At 55.9% G+C, this 24,515-nt stretch overlaps 1 protein-coding gene across 2 annotated transcripts in view; it reads left to right on the top strand.

The window, feature by feature from the left end:
- Dok7 (docking protein 7) overlaps positions 1-24,515 on the top strand; it is a 33,255-nt gene that overhangs the window by 6,290 nt on the left and 2,450 nt on the right. The window contains exons 3-8 of one of the 2 annotated variants that reach the window (XM_052736138.1): positions 1,736-1,966; positions 3,526-3,726; positions 12,533-12,652; positions 15,568-15,687; positions 17,718-18,442; positions 22,094-22,136. In XM_052736138.1, the coding sequence (XP_052592098.1) occupies positions 1,736-1,966; positions 3,526-3,726; positions 12,533-12,652; positions 15,568-15,687; positions 17,718-18,442; positions 22,094-22,136 (1,440 nt within the window). Of the gene's footprint in view, positions 1-1,735; positions 1,967-3,525; positions 3,727-12,532; positions 12,653-15,567; positions 15,688-17,717; positions 19,655-22,093; positions 22,137-24,515 lie in introns of those variants that run through there. The other variant, XM_052736137.1, reaches the window with a different exon arrangement.

Raw genomic sequence — 24,515 nt, 5'->3', positions numbered from 1 at the left:
TCAGCAGGCAGGTAGGCATGGTGCTGGAGCAGAAGATGAGAGCTCACATCTCCATCCACAAACAGCAAGCAGAGAGAGCTAACTCAAAATGGCGGGACACCTCAAAGGCCACCCCCCTCCCCCAGTGACATACTTTCTCCAGCAAGACCACACCTCCTAAATGAAACCCACCAACTGGAGACAAAGTATTAAAGCATCTGGGCCTATGGGGGCCGTTCTTGTTCAAACCACCACACTCCACTCTCTGACCCCCACAGATTTGTGGTGATCTTTTAATACAAAATGCATTTAGTCCAACTTCAGAAGTCTCCATGTCTTTCAGTCCCAACACTGTTGAAAAGTCCAAAGTCCAACATCTCACTTGAGTCAAGACAATCTCGTAACTGTGACCCCAGTTTCAGAGGGATAAGAGTTGATTGCCAGCCAGGCGGCGGTGGCACATGCCTTTAATCCCAGCACTCAGGAGGCAGAGCCAGGTGGATCTCTGTGAGTTCAAGGCCAGCCTGGTCTACAGAGCGAGATCCAGGACAGGCACCAAAACTACATGGAGAAACCCTGTCTCAAAAAAAAAAAAAAAAAAAAAAAAAAAAAAAAAAAAAAAAAAAGAAAAGAAAAGAAAAAGTGTTGATTGCCACCATGTTGAGGAGCATGACAGCAGGCAGGCATGATGCTGGAGCATCAACTAAGAGCTCACAGCTCAGTCCACAAACAGGAAGCAGAGGGCCTAGCTGCTTTTGGAGATGAGGTCTCACATAGTCCGTAGCTACTTGCTGAGCAGCTGAGGCTGGACACCAGCTCCTGGCCCTCCTGCCTTTACTTCCTTGGTTTGGTAAGGTGGCACACACCTGTGCTTATTGGTGAGCATGCTGCCTGGCTGTTTGCCCACTACAGGACCCTGTTGGGTAGTAGAGGAAGAGACTGTGGCTCTTGTGGAAAGCTAGCTGCTATCAGCTTCCCCGCATGGTCCTGGCTCTCAGATTCTGGGTAGGGAAGGAAGGAAAACCACAGAGGCTCTGGGAGTCATGATTGGGACTCGGGTTGTTGTATAGGTTTGCTGAGGCTGTTTGCAGGAATGTCTGGCTTGCAGAGGTCAGAGGCATTGCTCTGTGGTCCTTGTGGGGTGATCTCCACCCTCTCCTCGGGTGTAGTCCAATATACCCATTCATTGAGTGCCACGCACTATTTGGGGTTGCCTCTCATGAAAGTGTTTAGGTGTTTGCATTAGGCCCATGAGCCTATACCCTCCTCACAGGTAGGCATCCTGGGGTCCTGGTGCTGCTGGTGTGGAGGCCTGGTGACTGGGGGACCTTCTGACTAAGGCTGATGGTGGCTATTGAGGGCAGGGAGATATAAGCATGCCTTGCACCAGACTACCCAGCTTCTCCAGGAGGATTTGCCTGAGGCCACATGGGGAGTGACACTTCTGGGATGCAGTGCAGTGGCAGTGTTGACAGCTCCAAGGCAGACAGGAAACACACGGGGTGCAGTTCCAAGATGCCTTTGCTCTGGAGGACCTGGGAGTGAAGACTCAGTCCTCTCCACTGTAGCCAGGTTAGACACACTCACCACACTACACAGGCTGGGCATAAAGAGGTCGGAAGCGTGGGGTTTGGAGTTGGCCCTATGGTCTGTTGGGATGAATACCTGGTAGGCTTCAGATACCCAGAGCAGGGGTAGGCTGGGCTTGCTCTTGTGCTGTGGCTTCTCGCTGATGGCCTCTCCCCTGTCTGAACAGACTGCCTGCTGATGCTGGTCTACAAGGACAGGTGTGAACGCTCCAAGGGTCTGCGGGAGCGCAGCAGCCTCACCCTGGAGGACATCTGTGGCCTGGAGCCTGCCCTGCCCTATGAGGGCCTGGCCCACACTCTGGCAATCATCTGCCTGTCCCAGGCCGTCATGCTGGGCTTCGATAGCCATGAGGCCATGTGTGCCTGGGACACCCGTATCCGCTATGCATTGGGTGAGGGTAAGTGACATGAATTCAGGGTTTGAGGTGAGGCCCTAGGGCCCTTCACCAATGTGGGCTGCAGAGATGGGTGAGACCCCAGGGAATCTTGTAGAAAAGATGAAAATGGGTGGATGTCTTGGAGTGAAAGAGCAGGGTGGCCCTTGGGGTGCTCTAGTTAGGGGCCGGTGCCATAGCTCTTTGAGGTCCCTAAAGTGGCTCTGTTAAAGCTGGAACCCTTAGCTAACCAAGGTAGCCCCAACCTCATTCTGTGTCCCATGTGTTCTGTACCATCCCAGAGCCCATGCAGAGGGGTCAGCGGGAGCCACTGGGATCGAACTTCAGGGGCTCAGGGTGGAAGGAGGGAACCAGTTCCCCCAAATTGTCTTCTGATCTCCACAGGCACACTGTGGCATGTGTGCACCTGCACCCACATCACACACACACACACACACACACACACACACACACACACACACACACACGCGATGGTGATGTTGATAAGTGAATAAATAAAACACGTTGCCTACACATGCTGAGGTTTAGGCAGCTGAGGTGGAAGCTTTGCTTTCATCCGTAAGAACAATGGAGCCTGGTGGACAGTCCCAGAGCTGTGGTGTGGACAGTGCAGTGAAGGTACAGGGCAGGCAGTGTTAGTGTAGAAGCTCTCATCTTTCCAGAGAATTCTCTGGTGGTGGTTCATAGCTTGGTTGCAGCCCCCCCCCCGCCCCCCGCATTCAGGTAAGGCGGGGGGGGGGGGGTCATCCCACAAGATGGTGGGCTTCCCAGGTCTCTCTGTAGATGTCAAAAGAGAACTAGTGTGGCTTGACAGACTCCTGTAGACCCAAGAGTGGATTTGTCAGTGACAGACCCAAGGCCACAGCTTGGAAGAGGACCAGGTGGCATCATCACTAGGGTCCCTCTGGCTCTGGAGTCTGGAGATGAAGTGGGCAGGAGGCTGGCACGTAGGCACTGTAGGCCGGCAGGCTGTTGCTGGCTCACAGGCCTGGGCTGCCTTCTGAAGTGGGGTGATGTAGGAGAGTGGGGAGGAAGGGACTGCTTCTGGCTGTGCTCCTTAAGGGCTTTCAAGGCAAAGGGCCGAGCTGAAGTAGTGGACAGGACCATGGCAGCATCCTGCTGCCTCTGAGCCATGCTCGTCTCAGGCAGACCTGCCTTCTGCTTTGGACACAGGATGAGACCTACTCCACTCCACACTCTGATGTGGGATCTCCTGAACTTTGCTTTTCCATCTCTGAAACTGGACCACATTGGCTGTCTTGATGGGAGGGTCCCCAAGGAGAGGCCTTAGTGCATGGGACCTGCCCTAAATATGTTGGGGAGGGATGGGCAGGGGTCACTCCCGTCAGAGGACTTGCTTGCCTCTGGTTAAGGAAGACCCTGGAATCTGGGCAGGATGTATGTGGGGCCCACTGATGGCCTTAGCACTTCCTGACATTTGTCATTTTTTCTTGGCTGGGTGGCTGTGAGGGAACGTCCCCAGCCTGACCCTAGACTACTATTCCTTCTTCCACTTCAGCCACCCCCTGGTAATGCCCTTTTGCCCGCTGTCTGGCCCTCAGTGCACAGGTTCCATGTGACGGTAGCTCCTGGCACCAAGCTGGAGAGTGGTCCAGCCACTCTCCATCTCTGCAATGACATCCTTGTCCTGGCCAAAGACATCCCTCCAGCCGTCATGGGGCAGTGGAAGCTGTCTGATCTCCGTCGCTATGGGGCTGTGCCAAATGGATTCATCTTCGAAGGCGGGACCAGGTGTGGGTACTGTAAGTATGCTGTGTGTGGGGGACACGGGACGCTGGAGCTGACTGGCCTACGCATGTTGGCTTGGGGACCTGACACGAGGCTCTGGGCTGTGTCCCCAAGCAACAGGGCTGCGGCCGGCTCCAGCTGGGCATGGTGCTCTGCACTGAGCCTGGACCCTGGCTGTTTCTGGGGCTGGGAGGGAGCTTGAGTGATCCTGGGAAACTCCAGAGAACAGCCTAGTGTCACTGTGTGAGGTCACAGTGTCAGAGTTCCTTCTGTTCAAATTGAATGGCAAAAGATACAAAAAGTGAGACCATGAGTGAGGTCCCATGGATGCCACAGTTGAAGTGCCTTCACTGACCCAGAATTCCTCTAGACACACCAGCTGCCTTGACTGCTGAGCTGCCCAGAGCTGCCTGGATGTCAGCAATGAGATGGCCACGTGTGGGAAGGGTGGGTCTGGCCTCTGGGAGGTGTAAAGGTCCTCACGGCCGTTCCGTATGGTCCTCAACTCAGGTGTGACCAGGGTGAGGTGAATGCAGAGGCTGACATGGGACAGCCATGATGGGTTGGTATCTGGTAGTCAGTGGGTGGGTTACGGTATTTGGAGGACACTGAGGCCTTTCATACCGGGAATGAAGTCTTCCAGTGACCTCCCGCTACGCTGCTCTCTAAGGGGACTGTGTACATGGTAGTGGAGTACAGACTTAGAGTCCCTGAGGGAACAAAGCCCTTCTCCCCTCTTAGAGGCCACTTGCACTATGCCTTTGAGCTGACTGTCCATGGTGCTCATCCTCCTGGCAACCTGGCCTCATGGGGCTGACGTGACTATGGTTGGTTGCTGTATTAAGGCTAGGGAGCCCCTGCTCTGTAGAGGCCTGGACCTTGAGTAGTAGAATTCCTAGGACAGGCAGCGGAGACTCCTGTAACCTGTCCACCCATCCTTCTCTTGCCAAAGGTGTAACCCTGACCTACGCTGGGGTGTGAGGAAGGTGTGAGATGTAAGAGTTTGGGCTCAGCCCCCATGTAGCACAGGCAGGCTCAGCATGGCCTGACTGGGTGTGCATCCACAGGGACCTGGGAGTGATGCCTCCCTGTCTTTGGATGGCAGAGATATGTGTTGTGCTGGTCACTGGCTGCCTGGACCCCATGCTCTGCAAAGGCCTGAGGTGGACACTTCCCCCGCAGTTTCTGTTGGATACTAGGGGCAGACAGTGAGCCTCTGAGTGGGAGGCAGTCCCGTGGGGACCTTTGGGGGGGGGTGAGGTGTGATCTGAAGAGATGCTTAGCAAAAGGGTACACGAGGCGATGGGGCAAGGCAACATTCTTCCCGGACCAAGAGGCAGCATGACATCACAGCGCTGTGGCAAGCACGGCCATTTCCCATGCCAGCTGTGGTGCGCAGTCTTCTCCCTTGGCAGGTCTCAAGAGCAGAGGATTCCAGGATGACCTGTGGTTGGGGTGGTGGGATGGCCAGTTGGTCTCCTCTGTTACTGGATAACTGGGAACTATAGGTCAGTCAGTCGCGCTGTGGCCTCTCCCTCCTGGGAGCCTCTCGATTTGGGAGTTCCTGGAGTCACTCCGATTGAGCATGATGGAATCCTTGGTTCCATGGGATCCCCAGGTCCAGGTTATGCGTGGTGCTGGCCAGCATGCCCTCCAGGCCAGACAGTCCTCTCAGGTGGCCTGGGTCAGAGGACCCATTTCCACGGAGGCCCGTTCACTTTGTCTGGGCTCCTGTGTCTTAGAGCCCGCCACGCGTTTCTCCTCTGGGCCTTCTGAGTGTACAACTCGGTTTCTTGGTGCCAGTGGGGCTCCATTCTGCTTGTCACCATCCTGGGCACTGAGTGGTAGTGCCGCTGAGAAGGCAAGCATCTGACCTGGGCTGTCGTGTTTTCCCTGTGGCTGTGGTAAACTCTTCAGGGCTGACCCGAGGCTTCTGAGCAAGGTCCTGAATTAGCTTGTCAACTGCAGGAATCTGCCTGGAACCACTGTGCCTGGAGCCGGCTAGTCTGGGTCCCGCTTCATAACCCTGGCACTGGCACTGCTGGGAATTCTCTCCCTCCAGACGAAATCCTACTTGGCCCATGGGTCACTGGCTGCTGGAAAAAGCCGTGTGGTGACCATGGTTAGGTGCTGCGTCAGGGCCAAGGAGGCCCTGCTGTCTAGAGGCCCGGACCTTGAGTAGTAGAATTCCTAGGAGAGGCGGTGGCAACTCTGTAATCTGTCCACCCACCCTCCCCTTATTAGGAGTGTAGCCCTGACCTACGCTGGGGTGTGAGGAAGGTGTGAGATGTAAGAGTTTGGGCTCAGCCCCTGTGTAGCACAGGCAGGCTCTGCACGGCCTGACTGGATGTGTATCCACAGGGACCTGGGAGTCATGCCCCCACCACTTCTCTGGGAAGGTCAGTATGGAGGGACCAACTAGGAAAGCCCACCCCTCTGTCCCTGCCAGGTGCCCTGGAGCTCTGTTCTCCAATAAAGACAAGCTTGACTCTACTTCAGCTGGTCACAGAAACTGATACAGCCATGGTGTGACACCCTGGCACAACATGGGACACACAGGGCCGGTGGGCAGGGAAGTGGCTGGAGGCCATGCACCTGCCCTACATGTGGGCAGACCCAGGAAAGGAACTGCAGCCCAGGGTGGCTCATGGAGCCCCAGGCATCTGCAGTCGACCACAGACCAGGATGGGGTTGTTAAGGCAACAGAAATTGGCTCCTTTGTAGTTTGGGGTCAACAGTCCCCAACGTGAGGCCCTTCCTCTAGAGCTTCTGGGTTATTTCTGAGTTATTTCCTCAGTAACTGTGTTCCTGGTGTCCCAGCTGGTGTCTCCTCTGTCTCTCTCTCTCACGAGGACTGTCACTGGCTGTATGTAGGGCCACCTGGAACAGCCAGGATAGTGTTGTGTCCACATTCCAACCCAGCTCATCGACAAAGACCCTTTCCATATACACATGGACAGGTCTTTTGGAAGCCACCATTTAGCCGTGATGGTTATAAAAATTGAGTCATGGTACATATGACTTTGCCATATCTAGCTTGGAGGACAGATGGCTAGAGGACCTTATCAGAAGGCCTTGGAAGATCTTGAGTATATAAAATCAACATTCTCTTTCACCCCTGAGGACAGACCCCAGCCTGGCCCTGCCCCTTCTAGACCATGCCATGTGGTACTGCCCTAGCCTGCTCCCCAGAGAGCATAGAGGGGACTCTGTCCCCAAGGTTGCTTTTCATCTACTCAAACTTGTCGGTTTGTCTGGGTGCCAGGGGCCTGGTAGGGAAGAGATTTGCTGGGGCCACTTGCTCTGGGACAGGCACCCCAGGAGAGAGAGGGAAGACTAGGAAGAGAAGGTCTGTGGGGGAGGGTGGGGGAGGCTGACATTAAGGGCGAGCAGAAGTTTCTAGAGGAGGGAACTAACCGGGAAGTCCCTGCTCCTGCCCGCTGCAGGGCTTTCCAGGACCATCTCCATGCCCTGTCCCCAGAACGGCAGGATCCTCTCCTGCTAAGATCCAGTCGGTGTCAGGTAGCAGGAAGATGCCAGGCTGTCCCCTGTCTGAGTCAGACCATCTTGGTGGCTTTCTCAGGTACTACGCCTATCCTGGCCTTTCTTCTGGGGAATCTCCTTAAGACTCCCCAGGAAGTGCATCTCAGGACTGGTCCCTCTTCTTGGCATCATTTCTGGCCCCAGCATCCCTCCACTCACAATCATGGCCACTGGAGACAGGTTGTAGCCCCCTTTGGTGGTATCTGGCAAACATAGATTTGAAGCAAATAGCCATGTATGATTCTGACACACGGACGTGAAATATAACCTCATGGGTTCTCACAGAGACACAGAGTCCTGGGAAAGACAAGAGAAAGGGAGGGACACAGAGGGATTGGAGAGCTGACCCAGGCTGGGCACTTGGGAATGACACCACCAGGCTCCACAGTACAGTCTGGAATGGCCAGAGGGGCCTAGAAGATTCTGGTTTCTCTCCAGACAAGAACAGGAAGCTTTAGCTGCACAGTAGCTGTAGCAGGGTGGTTGGTGGTTTCCAGGAGTGCCATCTGCATGGTGACTGTGGGAGAGGCAGGACCTCTTGCTGAGGTGGGGGCAGCAGGATCAGGGCTGGGATGAGGACCCTTGGCTCTGTGGAGCCCAGTACCTTCCCAGTGCTTTGTTCATGGGCAGCAGGGGTAGTGATGCAGGCATCCCAGACAGGAGTCATCCGGTACAAAACTCTTGGACTCAGTAGTGGTGGAGTGACAGTGACATTCAAGAGATGTGGCCGTTTGCAGAGACTTCTCTGTGGCCTCCGGAGATGATCCTGCATTCCGTGGCTGGTACTGAGTCAAGCCCCTGTGGCTGCGTGTCACGATTCTCCAGGCCCATGGTCATGTCTCCAGTGGCTTTGCAGGTTCTGCTGGCCTGGATTTGAGTGGACTCTCTCTCTTTGTAGTCGTATAGTAACATCAGCATAAGAAGTGAGTCCAGGTCCCATCAGTGTGGTATCTGCTGTCACACAAGGTCCAGGCTGGCCATAGTGGGCTTCCTGAGAGCTACCCTACAGGACACCAAGAGGGACACATATAAGGGCACACACGGTCCCTAGCTCATGGGGCCCCACCCCCACCCTAGCTCAGTTTTGAAGAAGAGGAGACTGAGGCATGGACTGCCATGGGTACTCGTGGCCATGTGGGGGCAGTGACGGAAGTGGCCCAGCCCATGCCTTGCTGCTTGTCTGTGCAGCTGTTCCTGAGGCAGGGTGGGGCTGGCTGCTTACCCCAGGCCTCCATCTGCCACGTGCCAGCCCTTTTTCCTCTTGAGGAACAAAAGGCCTTCTTGGGCAGAGTGGGTACCAAGCTGGAGCCAGGGAGCAGGACCAGCTGCTAGGTAATTCAGACACTGCCAGCTGTCAGCTGCTACCATCTGTGTCCTCTAGGGGCTGACTTGCCACAAGCTGTTAGAGAGGAGAGGCAGTGCCCTCTGACCTCTGAGACAGGCCATGTGACCTCCTGGGGTGCATAGAGGCTCCGTGCCTCAGCTCAGGCTGCTACATAGGAGAACCTGGGTTCCTAGACAGGAACCTCACTCTTTGGGAATGCTAGTGATGGTGTGTGGCTGACTGCAGTTGTGATGGAGTCCAATGCCTTGACTTCCTCATCTGGACAGGAGAGCAAGTGTCAACCCCCACCAAGGAACTCCCTCCTGAGGTGGCCCTGTGCACCTACAGTGTGCCTGAGCTTGGACTTGAGGAGGTTCCCCCCTTCCTGAGGTTTGGAAATGAGCCCCCCTATGTCCAACCAGGACCTCAGCTTGGTCTTCAAGAAACAGAAGAGTCAGGGCCTATCAGGTCCTGTGCTGGTGTAGACTGTGTAGGTTAGCAGGAACCCCCAAGGCCCAAAGTGGGTGCAGGAGAGCAGAAGCAGGCAGAGGATGGGAGTCATGAAGGAGTGGCCTCACCTGGGCCTGCAGAGCGTTCCATGGGTCGATGAAGGTGATGTCAAGGGTACCCAGGGACAAGCTGACAGGGTCTGTAGCTGATGTCCCTCACTCTGCTCTGGAAGATGCTGGTCCTTGCTGGGCCTGAGACACTTTGAATTATGTGTATATCTAGAGGTCATTGTCATAGTCATGTCAAAGACATTCTCCACTAGAGCTAAAGCGGGTACATCCCAAGAGCTCCTGGCTCCTCCTCTTCGGGTCCTTGTATTCCCCATTGCCATGTAGTAAACGCCCTGAGTGTAGTGTCTGTTCTACTGCGTATCTGGGTCAGAGTTCTGGGCAGGGATCCATGAGGTGACTTATCTCCGTCCCACCAGACACAGATTGGGTCACTCAAACAGTGAAAGCCAGGATGATGGTGGCAGGGTCTGTGCTTGGTAGGGAGGCCACAGTTCCTCTTGGAACCTCCTTTTCTAGCAGAATAGCTGGGCTTTTCTACATGGTGGATGGTTCCAAGAGAGCACAAGTGGGTGGCGCCAGGCTCCCTCAGTGGCCTCCTCCCAGAACTGGAAGAGTAGAGTGTTACTTTTGTTACTTTATACCACTCAGAGGAGGCTCAGGCTGGCCCTGGGGCAGTGAAGGACGGTGACCCAGCCTCCTGGGTGGGCAGGCACATGGACTGGGAACCCGGGCTCTACTCTTTCTTAGGACATACAAGCCAATAAGCAACACAGAGAAGTCCCTGGAGGTGTCTTTTCACTCTCACTTAAGGGTGGCTCCTCTGGCAGCAGGTCCTGAGAGGTCATGGGGCCACTGTCACACAGTGCTTGGTCAAGTGCAGCAGACAGGTAAAGGGATGTGAGGCAGAGTAAGCATCACAAGGTTCTGTCTCAGAAGTGAAAGCATCTCAGGATGAACCTCTGGCTTCCTTAGATGGGGGTAAGGGTCAGGGTTTGGAACGACTTAGTAAAAGGTGCTCTCTTAAAGGACGTCGTTACAGGCTAAGGAGTATGGATGGGCATCTCTCATGTGGAGGCATGCTAGGTAAGGCAGGCATGTTTAGGAGCCCGGGGTGATTCTGAGAGCCTCAGGCAGGTAGGGAGGACAGTGGGGACAGGGTAGGAAATAGAAATATATCCCAGGGGGCCTCATCCCTGGACTCTGAGGGCCCAGGTTAATGGGCCCTTGAAGATGGGTGCCCTCCAGAGCTGTAGATAGGGTGGCTAGTAGGGATGCCATATGGGCATTTTGGGCCCGGATTGGTAGCTGCTGGGCTCCTGGACCTTGTCTGGCTGATTGCATCTCCTGGGGGAGCATGATACTCCGCAGACGCCGCCGTGGTGGAATGCAGGGCCGGCTCCACTCCCTTCGGTAATGTGGTTTTTTATAGTCGGGGGACTGATTGTCCTATGGCTTCTGCCAGCTGCCTGTAAGCTCAGGATTAGAGGCCTGGCCTTCCATGAGAGCTGGGGCCAGACTGACTGAGCCCTACAGTGGGTGGGGTGGTAGATGGGGACAGGGAGCAAGCACGGGATGCTTTGTGTGAACTGACCAGCAGATGATGGCCAGCCTGATGAGCATGCTTCACTTAACTAAGGCCCAGCAGAGTTCTTGGCTTGCAGAGGCCATCTACCAGATCCACCAGGGCCTTTCTGAGCCAGTGAGTCTCTGGAGGTGGCCTCCTGGGTGGGCTTTAGGGGAGCTGTCCACTTCTGCTCCATGCCCCCCCCTTTTCTTTTGGTCCACAGCTTTCTGGCATAGAAACAGTTCTGTGGTACTGAGCAATGTCCCAGTGGCCTCTGACCCTAGGTTTGAGTCCATCTCTTGCCTGGGATCATGGACATTCTTGCCTGCCGTGGGTTCTGTCTGCCTATCTCTAAAACAAGGATGACATTGCTAGACCACGTTGTTTAAGACAACACGAAGCTTCAGCGATCACGGGTGATGTCATTCCCTGTGTGCACTGGGGTGGCCATGCATACCTTGGTACTGGCTGAGTCCCTGGAATCCACAGCTTCATGTTCAGCAAAGATGGAGTGTGACCTGGAGGCAGAATTTTTAGCGAGGGGGCTTCTCAAATCTTACCCCTTTCCCCAGCCATAGAGAGCTGTCCCTGCCTTCTGCCCCTGAGAATCCCTCATGGACCCTGCCTGCCTTTCTTTGGGCAATGGCAGAGGCCTGGAGCAGAGGGAGATTCTTGTGTGGTGACATTACCATGTCCAGCCTCATGGCCTTGGCTCAGCAGGGGGTTGCAGTCAGCCTGGCTGCTCTCTCATTCACTCAGCCAGGGAGGGATTTCATTCACCCTTGGTGGATGCTCGGCCCAGCAGGAGGGCCGGCCTGGTGCCTGATGGCAGATGGCCTTGGGGTGGCCTCCCTGCTGACTCATTGCTCTGGGCTTCTCTGGGCACCAAGGCTCTGAGCACCTCTGTGGTCCCTCTGCCCAAGTGACCCTGGACTGATTGCACACCATTCCTCCCTTCTGCTGAGTGGGCAGGAGGGGCATAGGCAGCCCTGGGACACATGTGCTACCTCAGAGGTTCATCTTGAACCTTTGACCTCCAAGAAAAGAAGAGGTCACTCAGTGTGTGTGGGGGGGGGGGACACGGCACTGGTCAGAGTGACAGCTGATCATTTGTGGTGTGGGCACACCGCACTGTGCCACAATGGGACAAGCATCCATAGGTGACTTGGCACAGTCCTGGATGAGGGTCTGAGTCAGAGATGGCCATACTGAGGTGACAGCCTGAGCTCTTAGACACCCAAGGAAACCTCCCAGAAGTGCCTCTCTTGTCATTGGCACAGAGCCCCAGGAAGCCTGGAGGGAGCCTGGAGGGCAGAGGGTGGCTTGACCTGCATGTCTCCTCACAGAAGGTGCATGCAGGGAGCTGGTGAACATTCTTTTAGGAGAGCAGTCTTGGACAGAGTAGTCAGGACAGGTCGCCCTCATGAGATGTGGGACCACTGTTCTCAGGCCATGCGGTGCCGACTGGGAAGGGCACCAAGCTGGCATCTTGGCACAAGTTTCTCCACCAGTCCCTAGGCATTGCTAAAGAGACGGCACTCAACTCAGCACCCTGGGGACACGTTGTTGCGGGTGGAGAAGGCTGCTGCTTTGGGCTAGTTCAGACGGGCTGTGGTGGTATGGAGCTGGTGCCCAAGGCATGGCTGTTTGTGTGTGTGAAGCATCTGTGGGCTCCCTAGGCGGCAGAAGAGGCACAAGGGCTCTGGGGCTCTGGGGGTGTGGCTCCACGAAGTTGTACAAGGTCCCTTGGATTTGGGTTGGAGATTGCTCAGGTTTCTTGCACCCCAACCTGAGAACCCCAGGCTTGCTCTGGGTGTCTCTCCAAGTCCTGCTGGGGCTGGCTGACCCCTGTGTCCCTTCCTCTGCAGGGGCTGGAGTCTTCTTCTTGTCCTCAACTGAGGGAGAGCAGATCAGCTTCCTGTTTGACTGCATTGTCCGAGGCATCTCCCCGACCAAAGGCCCATTTGGACTCCGGCCAGTTCTCCCAGGTGTGTGTGGGGATGTGGCAGGGAGAGGCACGTGGTGGTCCGGGGACTGCTAACCTGCTTCGTCAGCCTAGTGAGGTAGCCTGCCCTTTCCCAGCCACAACTAAGAACCCTGGAGCCCCCTGGCCTGGGACTCTAGCGCTCTAGCCACTATGCAGCCTGGGGTCCCTAAGTGGCCCGGCTGGCGTGTCTCAGGCCTGGCTCTTCTGCAGCTGCCTCTCCTTCTGGACATGGACCTTGGTACACCAGGGCCTGTGGCCTTCTGGTTGATTCAGGTAAGCCACAGCTGCAGGGGCTGGACAGTAAGTGGCCCAAGACCCTGGAGATGGAACAGAGAGAGCCTGGCCATAGGTCGTTGACATGTGGACAGCTGATCTTTCTCTGCGGCTGGGGGTCAGGACCATGGTGTCTGAGCCTGGCATTTGGGCTAGGAGACACTCTGAGGTTATCTGGTATGTGTGGGGGTTTTAAGATGTATTTGGGGGTGGGTTCCACTGAACCTGCCTCTTATCTAAGCTCTAATCCCTGAAGTGGCCGAGGGCACCTTGACCAGGTGTGCTGCCAGAGCTAAAGGGTTCATGGCCCTGGCGCTGAGGAACCCAGAGTGGGATGGACTTTCTAGATTCTGCCAGGCCCCGAGTTGGGGGCCTTATGTGGAAGATTCCCAATGAGGACAGGGTCCAAGTGTGACCACGCATGGGTGATCAAAACTTCCATCTGCTGGGTCCTTACGGGGTCATCTTGCCAGGAGATGGGACATAAAGACACACTTTCAAATGCTGAGCCAAACGCACAGGCACCAGGCCCTCCATATCTGCTCTATACCTGCTGCCCCCTCCCGCCCCAGCAGCCAGTGAGATAGCGGCTGGAGAACCTGAGGCCTTCCCTGTGGTCAGAGCCCTCCTGCAGCGCCCCCTGCTGGTACTTTTCTACCTTGCAGCTGCAGATGTCCAATGTGAAGGGGAAATGCCAATGGGCCACCTGGGTGTCAGGGTGTGGGGGGGACCATGTTTTTCTCCAAGAGACACACATTTTCAGAGGTTCTTTGGAGCATATTCATCCCCCAACTCACTGTAGTGTATGGGCCGCTGTCTGTGTGCCTGGAAGCAGCACCTGGGCTTTAGGGGTACCCACTCCTAAAGCCCAGGTCCATTGTTTTAAATGGTTCTGGGTGAAGGGAGCACTGGACAGAACACTGGGCAGAGAATGGCATAGAAGAATCATCTTGGAAGTGAGTTGCGCCCCAACACAGGCAGGGGGTGGGCTGTCCCCAGATAGGGCCATTGGTGACTGTTGGTAAATGGCTGGGCAGATGGGGTACCCAGACCTGCTCTACAACTGTCCTTGCCAGATCATCTTGGCGTGCTCAGACAATAGGCATTGTACCCGAGGTGTCCTGCCTAGGTGTATGGGGCCTTGGGTCACTCCAGCATGCCAACTATATGGATCATAGTTAGCATCTAGCTAGGGCAGTTGTGGAGTCCTGGAGCGCTGACCTATGTGGGGAGGAGTTATAGGGTGACAAGGACTCTGGGTGGTATGGCATTAAAGTCCCACAGCTGTGGGGGGCTCCTGGGGTGCACACTTGAGCAGCACCCCACCGTCTAGGTTTTCTGGTGTGCTATTGTGTGGACTCTTACTGGGATCAGACCCACTGAGGCCCACATGAAGACCAGAGCACAGAGGGGACTGGAGGGAAGGGAAGGATCGAGGATTCTGGGGACTCTTGCTCAGAAGGACAGCGTTCATGATGCTTTAGTGACCCTTCCTAATTGAGGGGCACTACTGCTGGAGGGTAGGCATTCATAGCTGAGGAAGCCCATGGCAACAAGATGCCAATTGTAGAAACCCCCCTTTGGGCTCTCTGGGACCAACTGTACTCCAAGGTATTTCTGAAGGAAGGAGGCTACTGTGAGCTAGAAAGGGGTGGCCAGAGGCTTCCCTTACAGGGTAGCTTTTCTACACGTCAGTGGCTGTGCACAGAACATACACAGAGCCAGAGGAGCAGGTCCCCACTACTTACAGCCTGGCTGCCTCTCAGCCAAATGTTGACATTGTCAAGGGCTTCAGATAGGCAGTGTGGATATGGGTAAGGAGTACCTTATGTGAGCACCCCAGCAAAGACAGCAGGGGAGGGTGCCTGGGGAGGACAGGGTGACAACTTTCCTGCTCTCTGTCACCTATTGCAGTATAGCTCAGGGATGGCGGATGATGAGGGGCCAGGAAAAGATCCCACCCAACCTGGGAGCTGCAGGCAGTAACAGGACTATGGAGGCATTTTATTCGGACCAAAGTGGGGCTCCTGAGAAGTGGGTGTGGTGAGCTAGGGCTGGGCAGACCTCTCCTAGATCAGGGGAGCTGTGGTACTGAGGAAGTGTCATTGCTGGCAAGGAGAGGCTCATGCCTGGTGAGGGTGAGGAAGAGGAGTCAGTCTATTTGCCTTAGTGGGGGTTGTCACAGGGACAGTAACCCAGGCTGGGCAGATGTGGAGCCATCCTCAGGGACAAGGACCTGAGCTGGGGGTTGTACACTGACAGGCACCTCTGATGGACAGATAGGGGACCAACTTCAGGGACAAAGACTCAGGCTGGGTAGTTCAGGGGCATGTCTACAGGAACAAGAACATGGGCTGGGCAGATGGGGCCTTGTCCACAGAGAGGGACCTAAGCTAGGCATCTAGGGGGTCTGAGTGACTGGTTTGGGTATCCTGTGTTTGGTGCCCAGCAGCTGGGCCAAGGTGCAGGGCAGAGCTGGGCCTCCTAGGGGCTAGCTCAGGGTGCCTTGGCTCTGAAGGTTCTAGGCTCACCAGGTATCCTGGTGGTGTAGGGTGGAGTGCAGGGGTGGTGTAGGGTGGAGTATAGGGTGATGTAGGGTGGAGTCCAGTGGTTGTTGCCTCACTGACCCTTTTCTCTGCACAGACCCAAGCTCTGGGGGGCCCACAGCCTCAGAGGAGCGTGTTGCCCAGGAGGCGTTGGAGGCCCTGCAGCTGGAGAAGCGACTTAGCCTGCTTTCACACTCCGGCAGGCCAGGCAGTGGAGGTAGAGTCAGTGGTTGGCTTTGTCTGGGCTGCTGGGACCTCTCCCTAAGTACTCACTTCCCCACTCCACTCAAGGCCGGGCAGCAATCTGTCTGCATGGGCTGTGGGAGTCTCCTTGTGTACGTACTCATGACCCTTCTGACCTCTGCAGGTAGCTGTCATCCATCTCAGTCAGGCCTTTTCCCTCTTGTTCATTCATTCTTCATCCACCCATGCATGCATCCATCCATGCATTCATCCATCCACCCACCCATCTATCCATCCCTCCATCCATCCATCTTTCCATCCATCCACCCACCCATCTATCCATCCATCCCTCCATCCATCCATCCGTCTACCCACCCATCCATCCATCCATCCATCCATCCATCCATCCATCCATCCACCCATCCACCCATCTATCCATCCATCCACCCATCTATCCATCCATCCATCCACCCATCCACCCATCCATCCATCCACCCATCCACCCATCCATCCATCCATCCACCCACCCATCTATCTATCCATCCACCCATCTATCCATCCATCCATCCACCCACCCATCCACCCATCCATCCATCCACCCACCCATCTATCCATCCATCCATCCATCCACCCATCTATCCATCCATCCACCCACACATCTATCCACCCATCCATCCATCCACCCACCCATCTCTCCATCCATCCATCCATCCACCCACCCATCTCTCCATCCATTCATCCACCCATCTATCCATCCATCATCCATCTATCCACCCATCCATCCATCCACCCACCCATCTCTCCATCCATCCATCCATCCACCCACCCATCTCTCCATCCATCCATCCATCCATCCATCATTCCTCCTGCTAATTCATTCATCACCCATCCATTCAGCCACTCATTGCTCCCCTTCCTACTCATTCTTTCTGCTTTCTCCTATTCATTCATTTATTCTCCCTTCATCCATTCACTCACTAGCCTATAAACATATCAAATGACAACAGCCGCTGTGATGGGAAGTGTGACCTGGGTTTGAATTCCTTCCCACCCACTAGCTGTGTGGCCTGGGCAAGGCCCAAGCCGTCTGCAATTTAGTTTTACTGTCTATTTTCTGACAAAATGCTCAGGGGCCAACTGAGCTGGCTTCCCAGGAGCAGACGGTCCTCTACAGCTACTGTCAATGGGAACAGGATGGAAGAACCTGGACGCCCAGCCGTGGCTGAGGCCAGCTTGGCAGGCGGGCTGTACCAGGCCTTCCTAGGCCAGAGAAGTACTGTCTGGGCCAGGGATGGTGGCCCTCTCCCCTCCCAGTCCCTCCCTCTAGAAGCAGGGACTCTTAAGCTTGCAATAAGCTTTCTTATCTCCTTAGAGGGTTTCGCCTCTGGTATCTGCTTGGGGAGTCCTGCGAGCTAGGCCAGGCAAGCTGAGAGGAAAAGCCAAGATGGCATCATTTTTTTTTTCTTTCTCATTCACAGAGTGAGGCAAGGCAGAGTTCCTGAGGCCGGATGGGAGGGTAGTGGACAGGATTTGATCGTAGGCATGCTCTTGTCCTCGGAGGCTCACATCCCCATGAGGCGATGAGGCAGTGATGGGGTCAGAGGAAGGGGCAGTCTAGTGTGTGAGCATACCTGGGGTGGTGAAGATGGATGGGTTGCCCCAGGTCTTGGCTGGGCTAGAAGGTGGCCAGGATGGTAGTCAGAATAGTTGGGTTGAGAGAGGAGGAGGAGGAAGCTCAGGAGCTGGGTCATAGACACACAGCATGGAGGGACTGTAAGCAGGTACCTGCCTCAGAGGGACCGTGGCAGTGAGGGGGAGTCTCAATGGGGAGACTCAGACTGGGACCAAGGAAGTGCCTTGGGGAGGGAAGGCTCTAGAAAGGCTAGCATTGAAAGTGGGCCAGGGGTCGGATGAGGGAAGGGCTGTCTTGCAGGTCCTGGCCTACTGCTCCAGCTTCCAGGTGTAGAGGCTAGGAAGAAGTGGACTGTCATAGCATGCTGACTGGAGACCACCCCTCACCTCCTTGGACCCCCCCCAGCAGCCTCAGTTTCTGCTTTGTCTCAGGGGATGATCGAAGCCTGTCCAGCTCCTCTTCCGAGGCCAGCCACTCAGACATCAGTGCCAGCAGCCGGCTCACTGCATGGCCAGAACAGTCCTCGTCCTCAGCCAGCACATCCCAGGAAGGGCCGGGGCTGGTGGCTGCCCAGGGTCCAGGAGAAGCCATGCTGGGAGCCTCCAGGCCACCCCTCAAGCCACTGCGGCCGCGACAGTTACAGGAGGTCGGCCGCCAGAGCTCCTCTGACAGTGGCATCGCCACAGGCAGCCACTCCTCCTACTCCGGCAGCTTCTCATCCTACGCTGGCAGCAACCTGGACGTGTGGCGGGCTGGAGAGGAGTTTGGTTCTCTGCTTAGCCTGCCGCCTGGAGCCAGCGCACCTGAGCCCAAACTGTGTGCCTGCCCACCTGGGGTGGCCGAGTACCAGGTGCCCACCTCCTTACGACAGCACTATGACACGCCTCGAAGCCTGCGCCAGGCCCCCAGAGACCCAAGCCCAGCCTCTCAGGGCAGCTCTGACCACAGTTCAGCCACGGACTTGGGTGGTCAGGCACCCCCGGGGTGTCCCGCCAGTTGCCTGGGAGCGCGACGACGGGGCCAGGCAACAGAAGGCCCCGGCAGTGAAGCCACGCTGCCCAGTCCGTCCCCTGGCGAGTCCTGGGAAGCAGGCAGCCCCCATGCAGGGCCACCTCCGGCTTTCTTTTTGTCATGTTCAGTCTGTGGCGGACTCAAGGTAAAGCCCCCTCCCTGAGAGAGCAGGCTGGCCACTGCTGCCAGGGGCTGGATATGGCCCCCCCAGACAGGAGAGGGGGGCCCCTAGCCTCTTCGCAGAGGGGGTGCTCTGTGCTGTTTTGAGAAGCCACCAGACCTGTAGCAAGGGCTTCAGGGGCAGGATGACATCCATAAGGCTGTCCTCCCCTAGGTGGGTGCTATGGCCGCCAGTGACAGAGGCTGGGCAGGGTAGGGTCAGGAGAGCCACTGATCCAGCTTCTCCTGCTATCTCCTCACCTGTGGATCAGGCACGGGGGTGCTCTGCCCATGGGGGGCTGGGGCCTCCTGCCAGGTATTGCTGCTGGGGGCAGAAGACCTCCATGGCTGGGGTCAGCTCTCAGGGACGAGGCTTGGCCTGGCCCACTGCCCTCTTCCTGGATAACTGACCCTTTGTCATTCTCGGTCAGTTCTGCAGTAAACAGACACACTTCCTACCCCAAATCAAATCTACCGCAGCTGCACTAGAATCCCTAGTTCTGTGAGCCAGCTGCTCTGTGTATGCAGCCCATAGACTGGGCACAGTCTGTACGCGATCTGCTTTACACATCACCCTGCAGCACCCACAGGTGGGGTCGGTATCCCATCCCACGGGGAGGAAACTGACGCTCAGGAGGCTCCCTGACTGGAGGGGCCTGTGGCTTTGACCCCCCTCTTCACTTCAGCCTGCTCCTGGGCTTCTGGGGGACTCTGGGAAGTGGGCTGCCTGACAGGAGTGTGCAGCACCCCCAGAGGCTGAGTTTTCCCCAGGATCCCGAGATCAGTTTGCTGGAGGGTCTCTTGCAGAACCTCCCAGCAGTGTTCCCCTGTGCCTCCTTGCTGGGACCAGGAAGCTGGTGGCCAGGACCAGGTGGAAGAAGTCGGGGCTCCACTGGCATGTAGAGGGCTCTGGCCCTACCCACAGGTCACCCTGGCTCTGTGTTCGGGTGTCTCCCACCCCAGGCTGTGTGTTCCCTTGCACGGAGCAGGGGTGCTCCGTTTCCCAGTGTCAGGGGGTTGGTGTGGCTGTGCCCACCCTGTGTGAGTCTCTTCATTGGCCCCTGCAGTTCCGATCCGGCAGGCCGACTCATCTGTACCTGCGCTGTCGGCCGATCATGTTGCTCTATTGCGTTTTTAAAAAAAAAAAATCTGTTTGTAATTACATTCTCAGACTGGAAATAAAGTTATCTTTTCTTACTGCCTTGCCTTGTTCCATTTGGCTGACCCCCCCCCCCCCCCCCCCCCCCCGCTCCAGGCCTGGGACTGAAGAAACTCCAGGGTCCTGGCCCTCAGCCTGAGGTCTGGGTGTTGTGGATGTGGGAAAGAGGACAGGCGGCTTTGGATAGCCCTGGGGCTGGGTACATGGTGTGTGTATGTGGTGGGGGGTGGGGAGCGTTATGACTGTGTGTATTATGTGTGGCTTGTGGAAACCACACTGCGATCAGCAGTGGTCATTCAGACTCAGGCCCAGGGCTGCCCGTGCACAGTGTTGCGTGTTTCATCCCCCCCATGCAGGGCTTGCTCCAAGTTCAGACTCACCCAACTCCTAACCCAACCCAACCCATTTCCCCTGTGCAGAGACAGCTCCAGGGAGCAGCTCCTCCCTGCCTGTCTGTTTCCATCCTTGCTGGCAGCCCTGCTGCTGGAAGTTGGGAGCCTGGCTTCCCCCAAGCTGCTGTGTAGGGAAGAGCAGGCTTTGGGAGCTTGGCCACATTCACTACCCACTGACTGGGTGACCCTGAAAGTCACTGTACCTCTGGGAGCCTCAGTTTCCTCCTCCATTGATGGGTAACCGTCCTCACCTCATGGGCTGGCCCAAGGGTCTGATGAGTTCCTGTGTAAGCACCCAGCAGATGTGTGTTCACTAGAGAGAGCTAGGCATTCTTCCTGCAAAAGGACTGAGGATGCAGATTCCTGGGACCAGGGAGCCAGCGGGATGGCCCGCCAGAGGGGCAGGCACTGCTCTGGCCCGAGGCCCTTGTTCTCCATACTCCATGGGTCCTCCCTGCAGCAGGCAGAGGGACACCCAGGTGGGCAGGTCTATTAAGGGTGAATCCATGCTGTAGGAGCCTGGATGTCCATCCTCCCTCCACCTGAGGCAAGTTGGCCTGGGTCCTGGACCTGGGTGGGTGGGGGTTGTCCTGTGGGCAAGAAGTCCTCACTTTAGGAAGGGAGCACCATGACACCCTGGGAGAAGGTAGACGTCAAATGGAAAGTCTCCAGGGGAAGACCATCCCAGACTCTTCTGTGCCAGTCCATCCTCCAAGACACTAGAAGCCCCAGCAGTTTGCAAAGGCATCAGTGATTAGGGTCTCATGTGGAACCCAGGGTCACCAGCCACGACTCCTCTTCATGAAATGGGGTGGCTGACATGATGGGGGCCTCCCCTCACGTCAGGGGCCCGCAGATAGGTAGACGCTGGCCTCAGACCTTGCCTCCTCATGCATTGCCCACCCAAGGGCCTAAGCTGATCATGTGCTTTGTTGTCCCGTGTGGCCCACCCATGCTAAGGTCTGGTGCTGATCCTGTAGCCATGGCCTTCCCTGAGCAGTTGCCCTTTGTGGTGGCTATTGAGGACTTGGCTTCTTGCTTGGTGACAAAGTACACCCTCAGGGGCCTGTATGTGGTTGGCTCTGGCTCTAGGGTGTTCGACTCTTGTCCTGGGGGCTGCTTTATACCTGCTTGAGTCCCCAAGCCTGCACAGGGCTCTGTTATAAATGGCGATGCGGTCAGATCCGTGTGGTCTGCTCAGGGGTATCCCTGTCTGTACCCTAGGCATGTGACTATCACTCTCAAAGTTGGCTTGAACAGTGCTGGGTGTCAAGTTCCCTTCTCTGCCCCCACCCCCAAGAGGTCCCACTACCAAGCTGCTCCTTTAGAGTCGCTGGGATTGTGGGACTGTGTGTTACCTGCTCAGGACAGGCCCTTTGACAAGGGGCTGGGGATGTTTGGAGCCCTGGGCAGGTTCAGCCTCCACTTTCCCCCAGCTGGAGTGGGGAGGCCTGTGCATGAGATAGCAAATGCACCCAGCTGTGGCCTTCATCCTCCCCTACCTGCCCATGCAGCTACCTAAGCTCTTTCTTCTCGTGCTCCATCAACTCCCTGATCCGGTTCTGCCTGAAACAGAGGTCTGGGACTCATTCCAGGGCTGGGTGACTGTTTGTCTCACTGATGGGCTCCCTGGGGGGCTCTGTAAGGGATGGGACAATATGCCGGAGCCAGAGAGTAACACTGTGGTCACTATAGGCCACGTAGGCATGTTATTCAGCAATCATGTACTACTCAGTAGGGTCTAGCTGAGCCGTAAGCACTGATGATGAATCATCTTGGAGTCTAGCTGAGCCATAAGCTGGAAGGGAGTAGCTTGGGAACCTTTGTTTGTAAACTTCCTCAGAACACTGCTGGCCTCAGCTGTCCCCTGGATTGTCATGTCAAACCATTGCTTGGGTGGTCGGGGCCATGGGGTCTAAGAACAGAAGGGTCTGGAGGACAAAGCTGTGCTCCTCCAGGCTGTAGGTTGCCCAGATCTTCAGACCTATGCCATTTTTGGAGTTACCATTCCATTTCTTGGGGCTCGGGGGGGCAGGGCAAAGGGTGAGTGGAATGTACGCACTAACCCCTGTTGTCTTTGGTCTAGGTCATGGCTACTTCACCCTCTGGACTCACGGTGACATATCCAGGTAGGCACCTGGCTTTGAAACCCCCAGCACTCACAGTGTAGGGATGAAGGGTTTAGAGCTAAGGGGTAGCCCTGTTGGATGGGAAGGGTATGGGTAGTGGGGTGACAGTGGCATTTGGGAAGCCTGGAACAGGTGAGTAGGGTGAGGTGGTGAGCTAAAGACAGGTGCATGGCTCTGGAGCATGACTGAGTGGCCTGGCTAGGAGGGGCCAGTGACAGCTGGACCATGGTCTGTAGCTCAGAAGTCACATTGGAGGGGTTGGCCCCAAGCTCTAAGTGTGTACAAGATAGTGAATGGGCAAGGAAGCAATGGCCCCCAGAGGTTCCAGCTCCTCAGGACAGGTTTGGGGAAGGGTGGGAATGCCAGAGTACTCAGCAAGCAGGGGACACTTCTTGGAAGAAGCCTGGCTGTCTGCCGATGAAGGCTGGAGGGTGCTGGCCCAACCTGGGAGGGTTGGGAGAGCCTATAGGTCCCAGGCGCCTGACCTTGGGCCAGTTGACTGGAGGCCAGGGATACCTCTTTCCTTGTCTCCTTCTGCGTGGGTGCTACAGATCCCTGGGTCTTTTTTCCAGAGATGAGTTGTGCCTTTGGAAGGCCAAGCCCTGTAGGTAAGATAGAGAGTCCAATCAGACCCAAGGAGACACCGGGGCAGAAAGCTGTGGGTGGGGCCACAGGCAGGCCACGTGGGTCAGCACCCTGCCCAACAGGAAAGCCCCAATCCCATCTGTTTACTGGGGTTTTCTGTCTGGAATGCTCAGCCTGAATTCTGAGTCCATGTGAAGCCTATGGTCCAGGGTCCTCCCTGACATCATGGAGTAGCAGGGGTGGCTGGCCCTCACTGTTTAGACATCTCCTACTGCTACCCCACTAGGGATGCCAGGATTTTACTTTTTTTTTTTTTTTTTTTTTGGTTTTTCGAGACAGGGTTTCTCTGGGTAGCTTTGCGCCTTTCCTGGAACTCGCTTTGTAGACCAGGCTGGCCTCGAACTCACAGAGATCCACCTGCCTCTGCCTCCCGAGTGCTGGGATTAAAGGCGTGCACCACCACCGCCCAGCTGGATTTTACTTTAATACGATGAATACTCCACCCCAGGACCAAAGAGATGGAGACGGTACCACTTGAGAACAGGGCCCTTTCCCTCTGAGGGCAAGGGTAGGGTGACGTGGGAGGTAGGGCCCTGACTCTGATGAGGGACATGTGAGTTCACCCTGGACCAGACTAGGAACAGAGATGTGCCTGGTTATAGTCGGATGGTGGTCAGCCCACAGCTGCGGGAGGGAAAAAGGCGACACCATCCTGTTGTCTGTTTTGTTCTAGTAAATATGTGAGTTCTAAAATGATGCTGCCAAAGCTAAAACTGAATTAAAGTGCCAGGAAGGACATGGGGCATAGCGAACCCACACCTTCCTGGCCAGCTGGTCACGTCCCTTTGGGAGGAGAGTGAGTTTAACGGGAGAGGAGGCACTCACTGCATTGGAGTCTCAACAGCACCCCTCTGGCCTTTGACTTCCGATGTCAGTGGCTTCGAACTTTTCATCTACGTCCCTGAATTTAGGTTTCAGGTTTCTTCTGCTTCTCCCTGCTGCTCTTCAATTCACCTGTCCAGACCATCTTGGACAAAATGGATCCAAGCCCAAACAGTGTCTAGACTCAGGGAATATATTCAAGTGCACTAAAGCACGGAGCCCAGCCCCAGGTCTCCCTCTTTGGCCTTCAAAGGCTCAGTGCTGAAGTCTGACATCTCCAGTCTCCAAACACCCATCCCCTCTCCTCCTCCTCTTAGCCACGCCCCTTCTCCAGCCTGCCAACCCAACCATGGGAAGGCCTGCTGTGGGCTCTGCCTTGTTGCCTGGCTGGCCAGTGCTGGCTGGCCCTGGCTTTCCCTCCACCCTGCTGGTTAAGCCTCCTTGGGGAGGTTTTCTTCGGCTATGATGGATTCTCTGTGCTACAAATGCATCAGATTCTCAGAAATCCTTTGCTTCAGATCAGAGATTTTCTGGGGATTGAAACACTGAGCCTACCTTTGTTTGCCAAGGCCTAAGACAGGATGTTCTGTGAGCGAGCAAAGCCAGCTCCCTGATTTGAGGCCAGCGAATGGATGTCTCACTTGGTCCTGTGCAGCAGCTGAGCCTCACCATAGCTTGGACAGTCCAAGGACCTCAAGACCTCCAAGGACATGTACTGTGTAGTAGGAGGTCTGCCGTGGGGTCCCCAAGTCTGGGGGATGGAGACAGAACAGAACTACTTCCTTGCTTCGGTGAATAGTCAGAGGTGGACCCCCCACAACCCTGGGGTCTCATCTGGATATACTGGCTGATGGATGTGTGACTTGGGAACTTGGGGTTTCTCCATGAAGGGCAAACTGTTGCCACATTCCA

This window comes from Peromyscus californicus, unplaced genomic scaffold, assembly GCF_007827085.1.
Source record: "Peromyscus californicus insignis strain IS unplaced genomic scaffold, ASM782708v3 Scaffold_13__1_contigs__length_99412109, whole genome shotgun sequence".
Taxonomy (NCBI): Eukaryota; Metazoa; Chordata; class Mammalia; order Rodentia; family Cricetidae; genus Peromyscus; species Peromyscus californicus.
The sequence above is the reverse complement of the archived record's forward strand: the minus strand, read 5'-3'. Positions and strand labels throughout refer to the sequence as shown.